General features: G+C 38.1%; 1 protein-coding gene across 2 annotated transcripts in view; it reads left to right on the top strand.

Moving 5' to 3' along the window:
• Ipo9 (importin 9) overlaps window positions 1-15,749 on the top strand; it is a 58,775-nt gene that overhangs the window by 7,579 nt on the left and 35,447 nt on the right. For both annotated transcript variants that reach the window (XM_046464152.2, XM_046464161.2), the window contains exons 2-5: window positions 9,112-9,173; window positions 9,373-9,459; window positions 10,419-10,620; window positions 14,593-14,681. In XM_046464152.2, coding sequence (XP_046320108.1) covers window positions 9,112-9,173; window positions 9,373-9,459; window positions 10,419-10,620; window positions 14,593-14,681 — 440 coding nt within the window. The remainder of the gene's footprint in view (window positions 1-9,111; window positions 9,174-9,372; window positions 9,460-10,418; window positions 10,621-14,592; window positions 14,682-15,749) is intronic.

Below are 15,749 nucleotides of genomic sequence, written 5' to 3'. Positions count from 1 at the left end.
GGAACAAAGAAGAAAATGGGGAAGTGTTGCACTCTTTGAGGAAATTTAGGAGACATTAACAACCAAACACAATGTGGGATCCTGGAATTTGAAGTTTGTATAAAGTCTAGTTTAGTTAATAGTATTGTACCCATATTAGTTTCCTAGGTTTTAATCATTGATCCACAGGTAGATAAGGGGCTTATTGGTGGAGAATATTAATGAACTATCCATGAACTTGTGTGTGTTACTTTTTAGCTTTTTGTGAATCTAAAATTATTTCAAAATAAAACACTTTTAAAAATATGGGCATAAATAACGGAGTAGTTTTTTTGTTTGTTTGTTTGTTTTTTGTTTTTGGTGTTGGTGGTTTGTTTCTTTTTTTTTTGGCAGTATTTGGGATTGAACCCAGGGTCTTGTGCATGTGAGGCAGGCACTCTACCAACTGAGCTACATTCCTAGCCCAACTGAGTAGTTTTAACCTGATTCCTTGATAAGATTTTGAACATGAAACATTGTGTCTAATAATTTTCTTTTTTGTTGTTGTTTTTGTTTTGTACTAAGGATTGATCCCATGAGTGCTTTACCACTGAGCCATATCCCCAGCTCTTTTTATTTTTATTTAGAGACAGGGTCTTGCTGAGTTGCTTAGGGCTTCACTTAATTGCTGAGGCTGGTCTCAAACTTGACAGTCCTTCTGCCTCAGCTTCCCAAATCACTGAGATTACAGACCTGTGGCCACTAGGGCTGGCTAATAACTCTTTTTGGTACCAGGAATTGAATTCAGGGGCACTCAACCACTGAACCACATCCCCAGCACTATTTTTTGTATTTTATTTAGAGATAGGGTCTCTCTGACAGGGTCTACTTCACCATTGCTGAGGCTGGCTTTAAATTCAGGATCCTCCTGCCTCGGCCTCCCAAGCTACTGGGATCCCAGGCATACGCCACCACACCGGCTAACTCTTTTTGGATGTTAAGCTTTTCTTTGGAATAAATGCCCTTTGGATGACTATTCCAGTAGAATCCAGCTATAGAACTTTACATGAAAAGTAACTTTAGTTACACATAGGAAAGTCAAACAATGTACTAGTGGTAGGCAATAAAAATAATAGCAAGATAACTTTTTCTTCAAGTTTTTATTATGTGTTAGGTATTGTGCTAAATATTTTACATGCATGGTCTCATTCAATTCTCACAGAATTGCTTGATATATGTATATAGAGAGAAAGAAACTTTTTCTTTCTTTTTTTTTTTTTTTTTTTTTTGATACCAGGATTGGACCCAGAGGCATTCTATCACTAAGCTATACCCCTAGCCTTTTATTTTTATTTTGAGATAGGCTTTTGCTAAGTTGCTGAGGCTGGCTTTAAACTTATAATCCTCTTGCCTCAGCCTCCCATGTTACTGGGATTACAGTGTGCACCACTGTACCCAGCTAGATACCATTATTCTTAATTTGTGGATAAGCAAACTGAGGACAAACACGGTAGCTTCAGGATTTGAACCTAAACTTGCCAAAATCCAGAGCTTATACTCTTAACTACACTAATCTATATCTTCCTCCAAATTAGAGGTAACAGCAGACTCCTTTTTCCCACTTGATGGCAGCCATAGATTAATGTATCCAATCTAGCCCAGTGCAGTCCAATAGAAATATAAGGTAAATGTGAAATTTTAAATTACCTAGTAACTATAATAAAATAGATAAAAAGAAACAGATAAACTTAATTCTTTTTTTTTAAATTGGTTGTTCAAAACATTACAAAGCTCATGATATATCATCTTTCATACATTTGACTCAATTGGGTTATGAACTCCCATTTTTACCCCAAATACAAATTGCAGAATCACATCGGTTACACACTCACATTTTTACATAATGGCATGTTAGTGACTGTTGTATTCTGCTACTTTTCCTATCCCCTACTATCCCCCCTCCCCTCCCATCTTCCCTCTCTACCTCATCTGCTGTTGTTCAATTCTCTCCCTTGTTTCCCCCCCCTTTCCCCTCACAACCTCTTATATGTAATTTTGTGTAACATTGAGGGTCTCCTACCATTTCCATATGCTTTCCCTTCTCTCTCCCTTTCTCTCCCCCCACTTGTCTTTGTTTAATGTTAATCTTTTCCTCATGCTCTTCCTCCCTGTTCTGTTCTTAGTTGCTCTCTTTATATCAAAGAAGACATTTGGCATTTGTTTTTTAAGGATTGGCTAGCTTCGCTTAGCATAATCTGCTCTAATGCCATCCATTTCCCTGCAAATTCTATAGTACGCTCTTTTAAGATCCTCAGGGAATAGTCCAAGAAGGGCAATAGCTGGGTCAAATGGTGGATCCATTCCCAGCTTTCCCAGGAATCTCCATACTGCTTTCCAAATTGGCCTCACCAATTTGCAGACCCACCAGCAGTGTACAAGTGTACCCTTTTCCCCACATCCTCGCTAACACTTATTGTTGTTTGACTTCATAATGGCTGCCAATCTTACTGGAGTGAGATGGTATCTTAGGGTGGTTTTGATTTGCATTTCTCTGACTGCTAGAGATGGTGAGCATTTTTTCATGTATTTGTTGATTGATTGTATGTCCTCCTCTGTGAAGTGTCTGTTCAGGTCCTTGGCCCATTTGTTGATTGGGTTATTTGTTATCTTATTGTTTAATTTTTTGAGTTCTTTTTATATTCTGGATATTAGGGCTCTATCTGAAGTGTGAGGGGTAAAAATTTGTTCCCAGGATGTAGGCTCTCTATTTACCTCTCTTATTGTTTCTCTTGCTGAGAAAAAACTTTTTAATTTAAGTAAGTCCCATTTGTTTATTCTTGTTATTAACTCTTGGGTTATGGGCGTCCTATTAAGGAATTTGGAGCCTGACCCCACAGTATGTAGATCATAGCCAACTTTTTCTTCTATCAGACGCAGTGTCTCTGATTTGATATCTAGCTCCTTGATCCATTTTGAGTTAACTTTTGTGCATGGCGAGAGAAAGGGATTCAGTTTCATTTTGTTGCATATGGATTTCCAATTTTCCCAGCAGCATTTGTTGAAGATGCTATCCTTCCTCCATTGCATGTTTTTAGCCCCTTTATCAAATATAAGAAAGTTGTAATTTTGTGGATTGGTTTCTGTGTCCTCTATTCTGTACCATTGGTCCACCTGCCTGTTTTGGTACCAGTACCATGCTGTTTTTGTTACTATTGCTTTGTAGTACAGTTTGAACTCTGGTATCGCTATACCTCCAGATTCACACTTCCTGCTTAGAATTGCTTTTGCTATTCTGGGTCTTTTTTTTTTCCATATGAATTTCATGATTGCTTTATCTATTTCTACAAGAAATGCCGTTGGGATTTTGATTGGCATCGCATTAAACCTGTAGAGACCTTTGGGTAATATCGCCATTTTGATGATATTAGTTCTGCCTATCCATGAACAGGTACATTTTTCCATCTTCTAAGATCTTCTTCTATCTCTCTCTTTAGGGTTCTGTAGTTTTCATTATATAAATCTTTCACCTCTTTTGTTAGGTTGATTCCCAAGTATCTTATTTTCTTTGAGGATATTGTGAATGGAGTGGTTTTCCTCATTTCCATTTCAGAAGTTTTGTTGCTGATATACAGGAATGCCTTTGATTTATGCGTGTTGATTTTATATCCTGCCACTTTGCTGAATTCATTTATTAACTCTAGCAGTTTCTTTGTAGACCCTTTTGGGTCTGTTAAATATATTATCATGTCATCCGCAAATAGCGATAATTTAAGTTCTTCTTTTCCTATTTTTATGCCTTTAATTTCTTTTGTCTGTCTAATTGCTCTGGCTAGTATTTCAAGAACTAAATTGAATAGAAGTGGTGATAGAGGGCATCCCTGTCTTGTTCCAGATTTTAGAGGGAATGCCTTCAGTTTTTCTCCATTTAGGACGATGCTAGCCTGAGGTTTAGCATATATAGCTTTTACAATGTTGAGGTAAGTTCCTGTTATCCCTAATTTTTCTAGTGTTTTGAACATAAAGGGATGCTGTACTTTGTCGAATGCTTTTTCTGCATCTATCGAGATGATCATATGGTTCTTGTCTTTAAGTCTATTGATGTGGTGAATAGTATTTATTGATTTCCGTATATTGAACCAGCCTTGCATCCCAGGGATGAATCCTACTTGATCATGGTGCACAATTTTTTTGATATGCTTTTGTATTCGATTCGCCAGGATTTTATTGAGAATTTTTGCATCCAAGTTCATTAGAGATATTGGTCTGTAGTTTTCTTTCTTTGAAGTGTCTTTGTCTGGTTTCGGGATCAGGGTGATGTTGGCCTCATAGAATGAATTTGGAAGAGCTCCTTCTTTTTCTATTTCTTGAAATAGCTTGAAAAGTATTGGTATTAATTCTTCTTTGAAGGTTTTGTAGAACTCCGCTGTATACCCATCTGGTCCAGGGCTTTTTTTGGTTGGTAGTCTTTTGATGGCTTCTTCTATTTCTTCCTTTGTTATTGGTCTGTTTAAATTGTCTGTGTCTTCCTGACTCAATCTGGGCAGATCGTATGACTTAAGAAATTTATCGATATCTTCACTATCTTCTATTTTATTGGAATATAGGGTTTCAAATACTTTCTAATTATCTTCTGTATTTCTGTAGTGTCTGTTGTGATATTGCCTTTTTCATCCCGTATGTTAGTAATTTGAGTTCTCTCTCTTCTTCTCTTTGTTAGCATGGCTAAGGGCCTGTCGATCTTATTTATTTTTTCAAAGAACCAACTTTTAGTTTTATCAATTTTTTCAATGTTTTTTTTTTTTTGTTTGTTTCAATTTCGTTGATTTCTGCTCTAATTTTAATTATTTCTTGTCTTCTACTACATTTGCTGTTGTTTTGCTCTTCCTTTTCTAGGTTTTTGAGGTGTAGTGTGAGTTCATTTATTTGTTGGTTTTTTCTTTTTTTGAGGAAAGAACTCCAAGAAATGAATTTTCCTCTTAAAACTGCTTTCATTGTGTCCCATAGATTCCGGTATGCTGTGTCTGTATTATCATTTGTCTCTAAGAATTTTTTTTATCTCCTCCTTTATGTCTTCTGTAACCCATTGATCATTCAGTAGCATATGGTTCATTTTCCATGTGATGTAGGATTTTTCCTTCCTTCCTTTTATCATTGATTTCCAGTTTCATTCCATTATGATCAGATATGGTGCATAGTATTATCTCCACACCTTTATATTTACTAAGAGTTGCCCTATGGCATAATATATGGTCTATCTTTGAATAGGATCCGTGTGCTGCTGAGAAGAACGTGTATCCACTTGATGATGGTTGATATATTCTATATATGTCGGTTAAGTCTAGGTTATTGATTGTGCTGTTGAGTTCTATAGTTTCTTTATTCAGTTTTTGTCTAGAGGATCTGTCTAATGGCGAGAGCGGTGTGTTGAAGTCACCCATAATTATTGTGTTGTAGTCTATTTGACGCTTGAACTTGAGGAGAGTTTGTTTTATGAACGTTGCAGCTCCATTGTTTGGTGCATACAAATTGATAATTGGTATGTCTTGTTGGTGGATGGTTCCTTTTAACAGTATATAGTGTCCTCCTTTATCCCTTTTGATTAACTTAGGTTTGAAGTTGATTTTATTCGATATGAGTATGGCCACTCCTGCTTGCTTCCGAGGGCCATGTGAGTGGTATGATTTTTCCCAACCTTTTACCTTCAGCCTGTGTATGTCTTTTCCTATCATATGAGTCTCCTGAAGGCAGCATATTGTTGGATTTGTTTTTTTGATCCAGGTTACTAGCCTATGTCTCTTGATTGGTGAATTTAGGCCATTAACATTTAAGGTTACAATTGAAATATGATTTGTACTTCCAGTCATGTTTATTTATTTATTTATTTTAGTTTGGCTAGTTTTTACTTTTTGGTTATTTTCCTCCTCCTTTACTGAGATACCTCCCGCTGTTAGTTTTGGGCACTATTTTTTTCAATTCCTCTTCTTGTAGCATTTTGCTCAAAATGCTTTCCAGTGCTGGTTTTTTGGCTGTGAATTCTTTTAGCTTTAGTTTATCGTGAAAGATTTTAATTTCATTGTCAAATCTGAAGCTTAATTTTGCTGGATACAGTATTCTTGGTTGGAATCCATTATTTTTCAGCGTTTGAAATACATTGTTCCAGGATCTTCTTGCTCTCAAAGTCTGTGATGAAAAATCAGTCGTTAACCTAATTGGTTTACCCCTAAATGTAATCTGCCTCCTTTCTCTCGTAGCTTTTAGTATTCTCTCCTTGTTCTGTATGTTGGCTATCTTCATAATTATATGTCTTGTAGTTGGTCTATTATGGTTTTGAATGTTTGGGGTCCTGTAGGCTTCCAGGATTTGGCAATCCATTCCATCTTTCATCTCTGGGAAGTTTTCTAGAATTATTTCATTTAATATGTTGTCCATTCCTTTGGTTTGAATCTCTACGCCTTCTTCTATCCCGATGACTCTCAAATTTGGTTTTTTTATGACATCCCATATCTCTTGAATAGATTGCTCGTGGGATTTAAGCATCTTTTCTGTGTTGACTATATTCTTTTCAAGTTGATAAACTTTGTCTTCATTATCTGATGTTCTGACTTCTACTTGATCTAGTCTATTTGTAATATTCTCGTTTGAGTTTTTAATTTGGTTTATAGTTTCCTGCATTTCTAGGATTACTGTTTGATTTTTTTTTAAGATCTCTATCTCCTGGTAAAGCTCGTTCTTTGCCATTTGAATTTGTTTGTTTAATTCATTTTCAAAATATACTTTTATTGCTTGGATTTGCTGCCTCATGTCTTCTCTAATATTCCTTTCCATCTGAGTTAGGTATGCCTTGAGTTCTTTCCCTATCCCTGTTTCTGATGCTTCTAGGTCCTCCTGTAGAATTAAGTTGTCCTGCATTGTTTGTACTCCTTTTTTCCCTTGTTTTTTCATGATGTTCACGTTACTTTCCAGCTCTATTTGATTGCTGTGTTTCTGCTCTCTTCTATAGATTTGTTTTGGTTTTGTATATCTCTGTTGTCTCTCCTTTGTGTTGGTAGACTATGCCTGCTAAAGTGGATTCCACTGGGAAGGACTTCCGACGGCCGAGCTCCAGTGACGTCACCTCTCTGCTATGGCTGGCCCCAGGCTCCTTGCTGGGGTGTCCGAATGGGGGGGTGGCACTGGAGTGTCTGGTTGGTTTCAGCTCCCGGTCGCTGGCGGGCGGGCTCTCTCCAGCCGCCCAGTCACGCGGGGAGTGGGTGGGCTGTTGCCGGCCGGCGGGTGGTCTCCTGTCGCAGGGGCAGCGGGTGGGCTGTCGCCGGCGGGGGGTGATCTCTAGCCGCCCAGTCGCGTAGTCGGTCGCCGGCAGGTGGGCGGTCGGCAGCCGGCGGGCGATTGGTCGCCGGCAGGGGGGGGGGGCGCGGACTCCAGCCGCCCAGTCACGCAGGCAGCGGGCGGGCTACCGCCGGCGGGCATACGGTCTCCAGCCGCCCAGTTGCGAGGGCCTGGCCTCTAGTCCCCTGGTTTCTCCTGCTAGTCCTGGTTTCTCCTTTATGCAGGCTTGCTCTTTTAATCCCTCCCCCGGAAAGCCTAGGAGAGATTTTATGCGAATTCCCCGCTGTATGGGAGATGAGCTGAGTAACACACACCTGTTTTATTGTTGCAATCTGTCGGAGAGTGGCGGTGGTTACTTCAGCTCTCCAAGATGGTGGCCGCTGGTTTCCTTGGTGGAGTTTCCCTTGTGGGGGATAGAACTGTACCGCTTCCTTCCCCGTCTGAAATCCCGAACTCAGCCCGGGGCTCAGTGGGGGCTCAGCCAGCAGGATTCCACAGAATCCGCAGCAACGTTTCTCCCTGCTTGCTGGTTGCTTCTCGGTGGTGCCCCGCCGTCTGTAGCCACGGGGCGGGCCACGCAGATCAGTCAGCCCGAATCTCCTAAACTTAATTCTTAATATTATGTTCATTTAACCTGGTGTATACAAAGTATTATTTCAGTATTATAATCAATATAAAAATTATTAAGGTATTTTGCTTTTATTTTTATGCTGAGTTTGGAATCTTGTGTGTATTTTTACATTTACAGCCATCTCAGTTCTCACCAGCCACCATTTCAAGTACTTAACCTTTATGACTGATGGATACTATATTGGATAGTGCAGTCCTAGATTGTGAGATGTGGAAATTATGATGTGCTCTTTATATTACATTCTTCTTCCTCTTTTCATAAATAAATATTTGATAGTTCACTCCTTTTGCAGTGTAAATTAGATCTATATTTTGGTTAGGAGTAAAAGTTGTTTAGAGCCTCTCAATATGCAGTTCAAGATTATTGTTTACATACTTACTAAAAACTTCATTTGCAGCACTTGTATTTTTAGGACTAAGCTCTTGATGCCAGGTTTTCTTGGACTTGATAATGTATTGGTAGAATACATCTGGACATGGGCTGATGTTGTGGCTCAGCAGTAGAGTACTCACCTAGCACGTGCAAGGCCCTGGGTTAAGTCCTCAGCACTACATAAAAATAAATAAATAAAGGTATTGCATCTGACTACAGCTAAAAAACTTTTTTAAATTATAAAAAGAATATATCTGGACAACTCCTGAAAGCTCACCTTTTAAGTTGGTGGGGTTAGAAAATTACAGTTTTCAATTAGCTACTACGTTCCTTAACAAGAGAAAAATGTTATGGTTTTGAAAAGGAAGATAACTAGAAGAGTCAGTTATAGTGGTACATGCCTGTAACCCCAACGACTCAGGAGACTGAAGCAGGAGGAGAACAAGTTTGAGACCAGCCTCAACATCATAGTGAGACCCTGTATCAAATTTAAAAGGAATGGAGATGTAGCTCAGTAGTAAAGTGTTCCTGGGTTCAGTCCCTTGTGTCCTGGGGCAGGGCAGGGGGAATAGCTAGATTTTACTGGGCAATAATTGAAATAAATGAAAAGGTACTAGAACTTTAAATTGTAACAAACCATGACCTACAGGCCAACTTGTTTCTCTTATTTGAAGCAATCAGTCTTAGCAATTATCAGCACTTTCAGAAGCAATGGATCAAGTTTCTTTCTGAAATCTTTCTTATTGGTATCACTTTTAGAGCTTGGTAAATTGCTGTGGCTTTCTTGGATGTTCTTAGACTGAAACTAAAGTTTTCTCTTTCAGAATTTGGTGTTCACTTGGCAGAGCTGACTGTAGATCCCCAGGGAGCACTGGCAATCCGTCAGGTGAGTCCAGACTGAAATGATTTACAAGTAACATCCTTTACTTGGTAATGAAACTTTCTTATGGGAAAGAGAAAGAATAAGGCCAATTTAAATAATCTATGATTTAGATTTAGATATGATTCAAATGTATAAAGCCATGTATATGATATGTATGAAAAGTCTTTTTCTTAATGCACTTCTTGGCTTATTCTCTTCACAGCTAGCATCAGTCATCTTGAAACAATACGTGGAAACTCACTGGTGTGCCCAATCAGAAAAGTTTAGGCCTCCTGAAACTACAGAAAGGGTAAGAACAGTTACTTGAGTAGTCTGTAGACAGATATTTGAGTAGCCATCATAAGAGATTGTCAACATTCGTTGACAACATGGAGTGATCAAAAGACTTAAGTAGAAAAGGAGATTGGTGGCTGGCATTGGGGGGGGGGGCACAATGCTGTAGATAAGAGAACTCAGGTATCAGGCTGGCCTATGTTCAAATGCCAGTTTTGCCATTTACAATCTGTGAGATAATTGGAAACATACTTGACTACTAAGCCTCAATTTACTAAATCTCTAAAATTAGAATTATAATGCCAATTTCAAAGAGCTTGAAAATAAAATAATGTTTCTGCTTTGTGTAGTGCTCTGCAAATATTCTTTGCCCCCAAAAGTATTGAGATACAAACTGTAGAGACACAAAGGCTGCTGGAATCTTCTGCAGTTATGGAAATGTTTTTCTATCTGTGATGTCCAACATAAGAGCTACTTAGCTACTGAGCACTTCAAATATGGCTGACAGGTGTGGTGGCACAGGCCTGTAATCCCAGCAACTTGAGAGGCTGAGGCAGGAAGATCACAAGTATGATTCCAGGCTGGGCAACTTAGTGAGACCCTGTGTCGAAAGCAAAAAAAATGGATGGGATGTAGCTCAGTGATAGAGCACCCCTGGGTTCAATCCCCAGGATCATAAATAAATAAATTAAACAAAATTAAATACTTCCTACTTGAAGTGAAAAACTGAATTTTTAATTTTATTTAATTTTAATTGAAATGGCCACATGTAGCTAATGGCTACTATAATGGACACCATAAGTGTAGAAATCACAGGTAAACTCTCTGAATGAATTATTTGTCAAGTTTATGTGTTGGAGTTTTCTACAGCTATGCAGTTTTTATATTTTTTTCTAACATAGTTCCAAACTGGACTGGGCTCTGCTGATCACCTATAACCTGATCTAATGGCAAGTGGACTTTCCTCCTCTACAGGCAAAAATTGTTATCCGGGAGCTATTGCCCAATGGGTTGAGAGAATCCATAAGCAAAGTGCGCTCCAGTGTGGCCTATGCAGTGTCAGCCATTGCTCACTGGGACTGGCCGGAAGCCTGGCCCCAACTCTTCAACCTGCTCATGGAGATGTTGGTGAGCGGAGACTTAAATGCCGTCCATGGAGCCATGCGTGTGCTGACAGGTACCAGAAGCCTTTTCCTGGTATTGGTACTTGGATTCCAAGTGACAGGAACACTTATAAGAAGCTATGTGATAGAGTAGCCAAGATCAGTAGAATTTGCTACAAATGCTACTTCTTTCTTCTAGTTTTTTATGAGTGCTATTCCTTTCCTAGTTTTTATTTCTACATCTACCCTCCAGCTCCATTGGTTCTTTCTAGAGAATTAAGTTGGCATAGTACTACTTCTACTACCAAACCTTACCACTTAAGGATACAGGAAGCTGGAGGTATAGCTCAGTAGTAGAACACTTGCCTACTATGCACAAGGACCTGAGTTTGAAACCCGCCAGAAAGGATACAGGAATAGCATGGTGATTAAGCAGTCATATTCTGGCTTCACCTTGACTTTTACTCTTCACATGGCATGTAGCTTCTTTGAACCTGAATCTCCTTGTATATAAAATTAAGAGGCTAATAGTGTCTATCTGAAGGAGCGTTTAGTAGTTTAAATGAACTAATCTTTGTAAATTGTTTAGCACAATAACCAACATGTGGTAAACACTCAGCAAGTTTTAGTCATTATGATTTATCATTATTAATATATATTATTTTCCATTTAGCCAGTTGTATATTCTCAATTGATTAGCTTCATTTTTATAGTGATAATGTGGAAAACCATCAGGTAAAAGTGAACTCAAGGGCTTATGTTTTATTGCTTAGTGCAGCCAAGACAAAGTTAAGAATAGTCAAATAGGGTCAGGGATGTGGTTTAGTGATAGAACTTTTTGCCTAGCATATGTGAGGCCTCAGATTGATCCCCAGCACTACCAAAAAAAGAGAAGAAAAAAAAAAGATATGTCAAATCGGATTTTCTTATAGAAATTTAAGAAATTTTTTTTAATGTGTATATAATCCTGTCATTTAGCCATTTCAGAGAATATGTAATCTTTAGTCTCTTCCCTTTTTTCATTCTAAGAGGTTGATCTTCAGCTTTTACTCCAGGGAGATTTGGTGGATATCTCTTCTGATTAATCTGTCAGTTCCTCCCAGAACCTACTTTCATATATCCTAAGGTGTGGCCCAAGTTTCTCAATCCTTTGCAATTTCTACACTGCTTCCAGTTTACTAAATGAAGTCACTTGGAAATCTTTAAAGAAATTCTTATCACCATCTTGTACTCATCTGTTAGAAATCGTCCTTCCCCTGTTCTACAAGTTCGTGGAAATCCCATCTATATCTTATCTGTTTCTCTGTGACTTGCCAACTTACCTGAAGTGTATTCTTACCTGGTTATAATTGCCAGATTCACCCTTTGAATCTCAGTTTAGCAAATGGCATCTAAGCTGAATTTTACTATTTCATGTGATATTAATGGTAGATAATAGATAATATCAATTCCATATCAAAGGCAAATCTATTTCAAAACTCCCTCTTCTCATGCTCCAGCTGCCTTCCCCCTCCCCTTCTTTCTTTGTTGAGAAAGGGGAAGGGAAAAAAATTGCCATGTTGCCCAGGCTGGCATTAAACTGATGATCCTCCTGCCTCAATGTCCCTAATAGCTATAATTATAGGCCTGTGCCACCCCCACCACTGGCTTCCAGGCTGCCTTTTTGAACTCCCCATTATATTCTTATTGATTGCTTGCAACAAAGCTTTAGATTTTAGCTCAGATACAAAACAGACTTACCAAAAAGATCAAAAGGTTCCTTGCTCAGATTCTTACTTCCCTTATTTCCCATGCTGGTCCTTTATAATTCATTATTCAGGTGACTTCTCACACTCCTCCTCATGGAATTAGACTTTTTTTTTTTTTAAATCAATGAACCTTTATTTTATTTATATGTGGTGCTGAGAATCTAACCCAGTGCCTCACACATGCTAGACAAGCACTCTGCCACTGAGCCACAGTGGCAGACTTTCAGGATTCTTTATTTACAACATCAGGTTATCAGTTAACATGTATTTTCTACCATGGAAAGGAAGACTGTTCCTTTCTAATTTTCCATCATAAATTTCAGCTTCTGACAGACCCAAAGAAAAAGGATGGTTTTACATTTATCCTGATTGGAATGCTGAAGAGCCCTTCTTGTACTTTACTAAGGAAATTGCTGTTCAATGAGATCACTTTTCTGTCGGCCAAGGGAAAGAACTGGTAGGGAAATTTTTATACTTTTGAAATGGAGTCATCAGACATGGAATGGATTGCAGCCAATCTTCATTCCCAAATCAGTGCTCCAAATATTTGCAAAAGAGGGTAGACTGTATAAGTTCCAACAGCAGAAACTCAGGCATGCATAAAGATAGAAGGACATTAGTATATGGATAGAGAATGGGACTGATTCTCTCAGGGTGTTTGTTTCTTGTTATTGGTACTGTTTGGTTTAGGTTTGGTTTGGTTTTTTTTGAGGTGGAGTCTTGCTGTGTTTCCCTGTTCTTAAGCAATCCTCCTCCTTTAGCCTTCCAAGTAGGTGGAACTACAAACACATGCCACTGTGCCCAGCTTCTCCAGTGTGTACCTGACTCCCTTTAATGAGGCTTCTCAATAATTTATCCATTTATGAAAGAGAATTAACTTCAGGTACAGTGGTACACACTTATAATCTCAGCTACTCAGGAAGCCAAGTTAGAAGAATCTTACATTCTAGTCCCATCTGTGCAATTTAGTGAAAACTTGTCTCAAAATACAAAGGACTGGAGGTCTAGGGCTGTAGCTCAGTGGTAGAGCACTTGCCTACCACATTTGAGGCACTGGGTTTGATCCTTAGCAACACATGGAAAATAGATATATAAAGGTATTGTGTCTATCTACAACTATATATATATATATATGATGTATCTCAAGTGTATAGCACCCATGGGTTCAATCATAGTACCACCAAAAAAGTAGGAAGAGAACTAAGTTTTATGGTTTGAAGGAAATGCAAACATATTGGCAAAGAATTGAAATGTTTGATCAACAAACTAAAACGTTTTCTTTAGTCTCAAGTAAGTTTGGAAATCGAGGTGTTGTTGGTGTCCCAGAGTTTTCCTGACTTGCTGAATGACCTCATAAAAAAATTATTTTTAACTTAAACCTATAAAGTATAAATAAATTGAGACTACTGGGAGAGAAAAAATGTAGTAAGTCACTTTATTAGTAGGATTAAGTTGTACTACATTTTTCATAAAGCTTATTAGTGTGTATATGTTGTACTGGGGATTGAACCCAGGGGTGCTCTATCACTGAGCTATATCCCTCGCCCCTTTTTCTTTTTTATTTTGGGGCAGGGACTCACTAAATTACCTGAACTGGCTTCTCGAAAGTTTTCCAAATATTAGCTTCATTTTAATACTAATAATTTGGAAAATCATCAGATAAAGTGAACATTTATTGGAACTCAAGGGCTTATATTTTATTATACCACTTAGTAACATGAAATCCAGGGTCCTTTATGCTGTCTTAGTGCATTGTGTATGTTATATTTTTTTTGGTTTTTGTTTTTCAAAGTAAAGAAAAAGCTGACTCATACTTCCCTTACCTTCTTCAAGTCTTATTCTACTATGTTTTAAAAGAATGGAGTTGAAGCCTAGTAAATCTGAACATACTTTATTATGTGCATCAGAACAACTTGCCAAGGGAAAAAACTAAAAAGAGGAACAAAGAGACCTCAAAGTGCACCTGAATGTTGACAGGTGGACACAAACTAATACAGAATTTTCTGGTTAACTTCATAAAGACTTTTATGCAGTTCTCTTTCAGATTTCCTTTTAGTATTTATATTAAGGTTTCCTTCTTAATCTCATTTTCCTTAAGGCCATATTGTTCTTTCTTCTTCTTCTAACAAATAATCAATAATTCTCGCTGCTTTTCTTCCCTAGTTAAGGCCACCAGGCCAATGTCCTTATTTGTGTGCTGACTAGGAACCGCTATCTGGAAACAGTTTGGAAATTTCCACACTTAATATCTTTATGAGCAGTTAATTTTTTTTTTTTACAGTACTTTTTTCTTTATAGAGTTCACTCGAGAGGTGACAGACACACAAATGCCACTGGTTGCTCCTGTCATTCTTCCAGAGATGTATAAGATCTTCACCATGGCTGAGGTATGAAATCTCAGCTTCATGATTTCAGAAAAAAGGGCTGTTCAGGCTCTGGTCAGCTCTGCCTCTCAGATGGGAGTTTATGGTGTATTTCACTGATATACCTGAAGACTGGAACTGACAATGATCTGGATCAGAATCTAGATTAACCATAGACTTTTCACTCACAACTACAAGGGTAGTCTTTTGATAAAACAATGAAATCACTGAAATATATCTTCATATAGCTCATTTCTAAGTATTTAGTATCTTTATTGATACCTCCCATTGAGGTATTCTACCTAAGCTTGCCTACCTTAGCTAAGGACTTAGAAGTAGTCTTATCACTTCATTGCGTAAATTGGTCCTTAATATACTCAGGGTGTGTGTGTGTGTGTATTTGATCAATGTGTATATGAATGGTAACTCATTCACAGGAAGATATGAATGCCTAGTGTATAATGTTTTAACCCTGTCCTCCTGTCCTCCTGCCCTCAACCACAATGTGCATATTAACACACCAAGGACTAAGGATGTAGCTCAGTTGATAGAGCATGTGCCAGGCTCTGGGCTCAATCCCCAAGCACCACTAAAAACCAAAAAAAAAAAAGGGGGGGGGGCTGGTGATGGGGCTCAGCGGTAGAGCACTTGCCTGGCATGTGTGAGGCACTGGCTTCGATTCTCAGCACCACATTAAATATATAAATAAAACAAAGGTCTATCAACAACTAAAAAATATATATTTTTTAAAAAAAGGAAAAAGAAATACATTGTTGGGGCTTGATAAATTGTGTTATAAAAATGTATTAAGAATTGTAATGCAAAAAAAGAGAGCTCATGTATAATGGCATAATTTGATGTGAACATACTTTATATACAGAGTTACAAAAAATTGTGCTGTGAATGGATAATTATGAGTGTAATGCAGTCCACTATTGTCATGTATGTAAGAAATAAATAAATTTTAAAATTAATTAGTTAAATTTTTAAAAAAGAAAGAAATACATTGGTGGGGCTTGGGTTGTGGCTTAGTGGTCGAGTGCTCGCCTGGCATGCATGAGGCGCTGGGTTCAATCCTCAGCACCACATTGT

This window comes from Marmota monax, unplaced genomic scaffold, assembly GCF_021218885.2.
Source record: "Marmota monax isolate L192 unplaced genomic scaffold, Marmota_monax_Labrador192_F-V1.1 WCK01_AAM20220418_F8-fsc00099, whole genome shotgun sequence".
Lineage (NCBI taxonomy): Eukaryota > Metazoa > Chordata > Mammalia > Rodentia > Sciuridae > Marmota > Marmota monax.
Note: the sequence above shows the minus strand (reverse complement) of the source record. Positions and strands in the feature narration are given on the sequence as shown.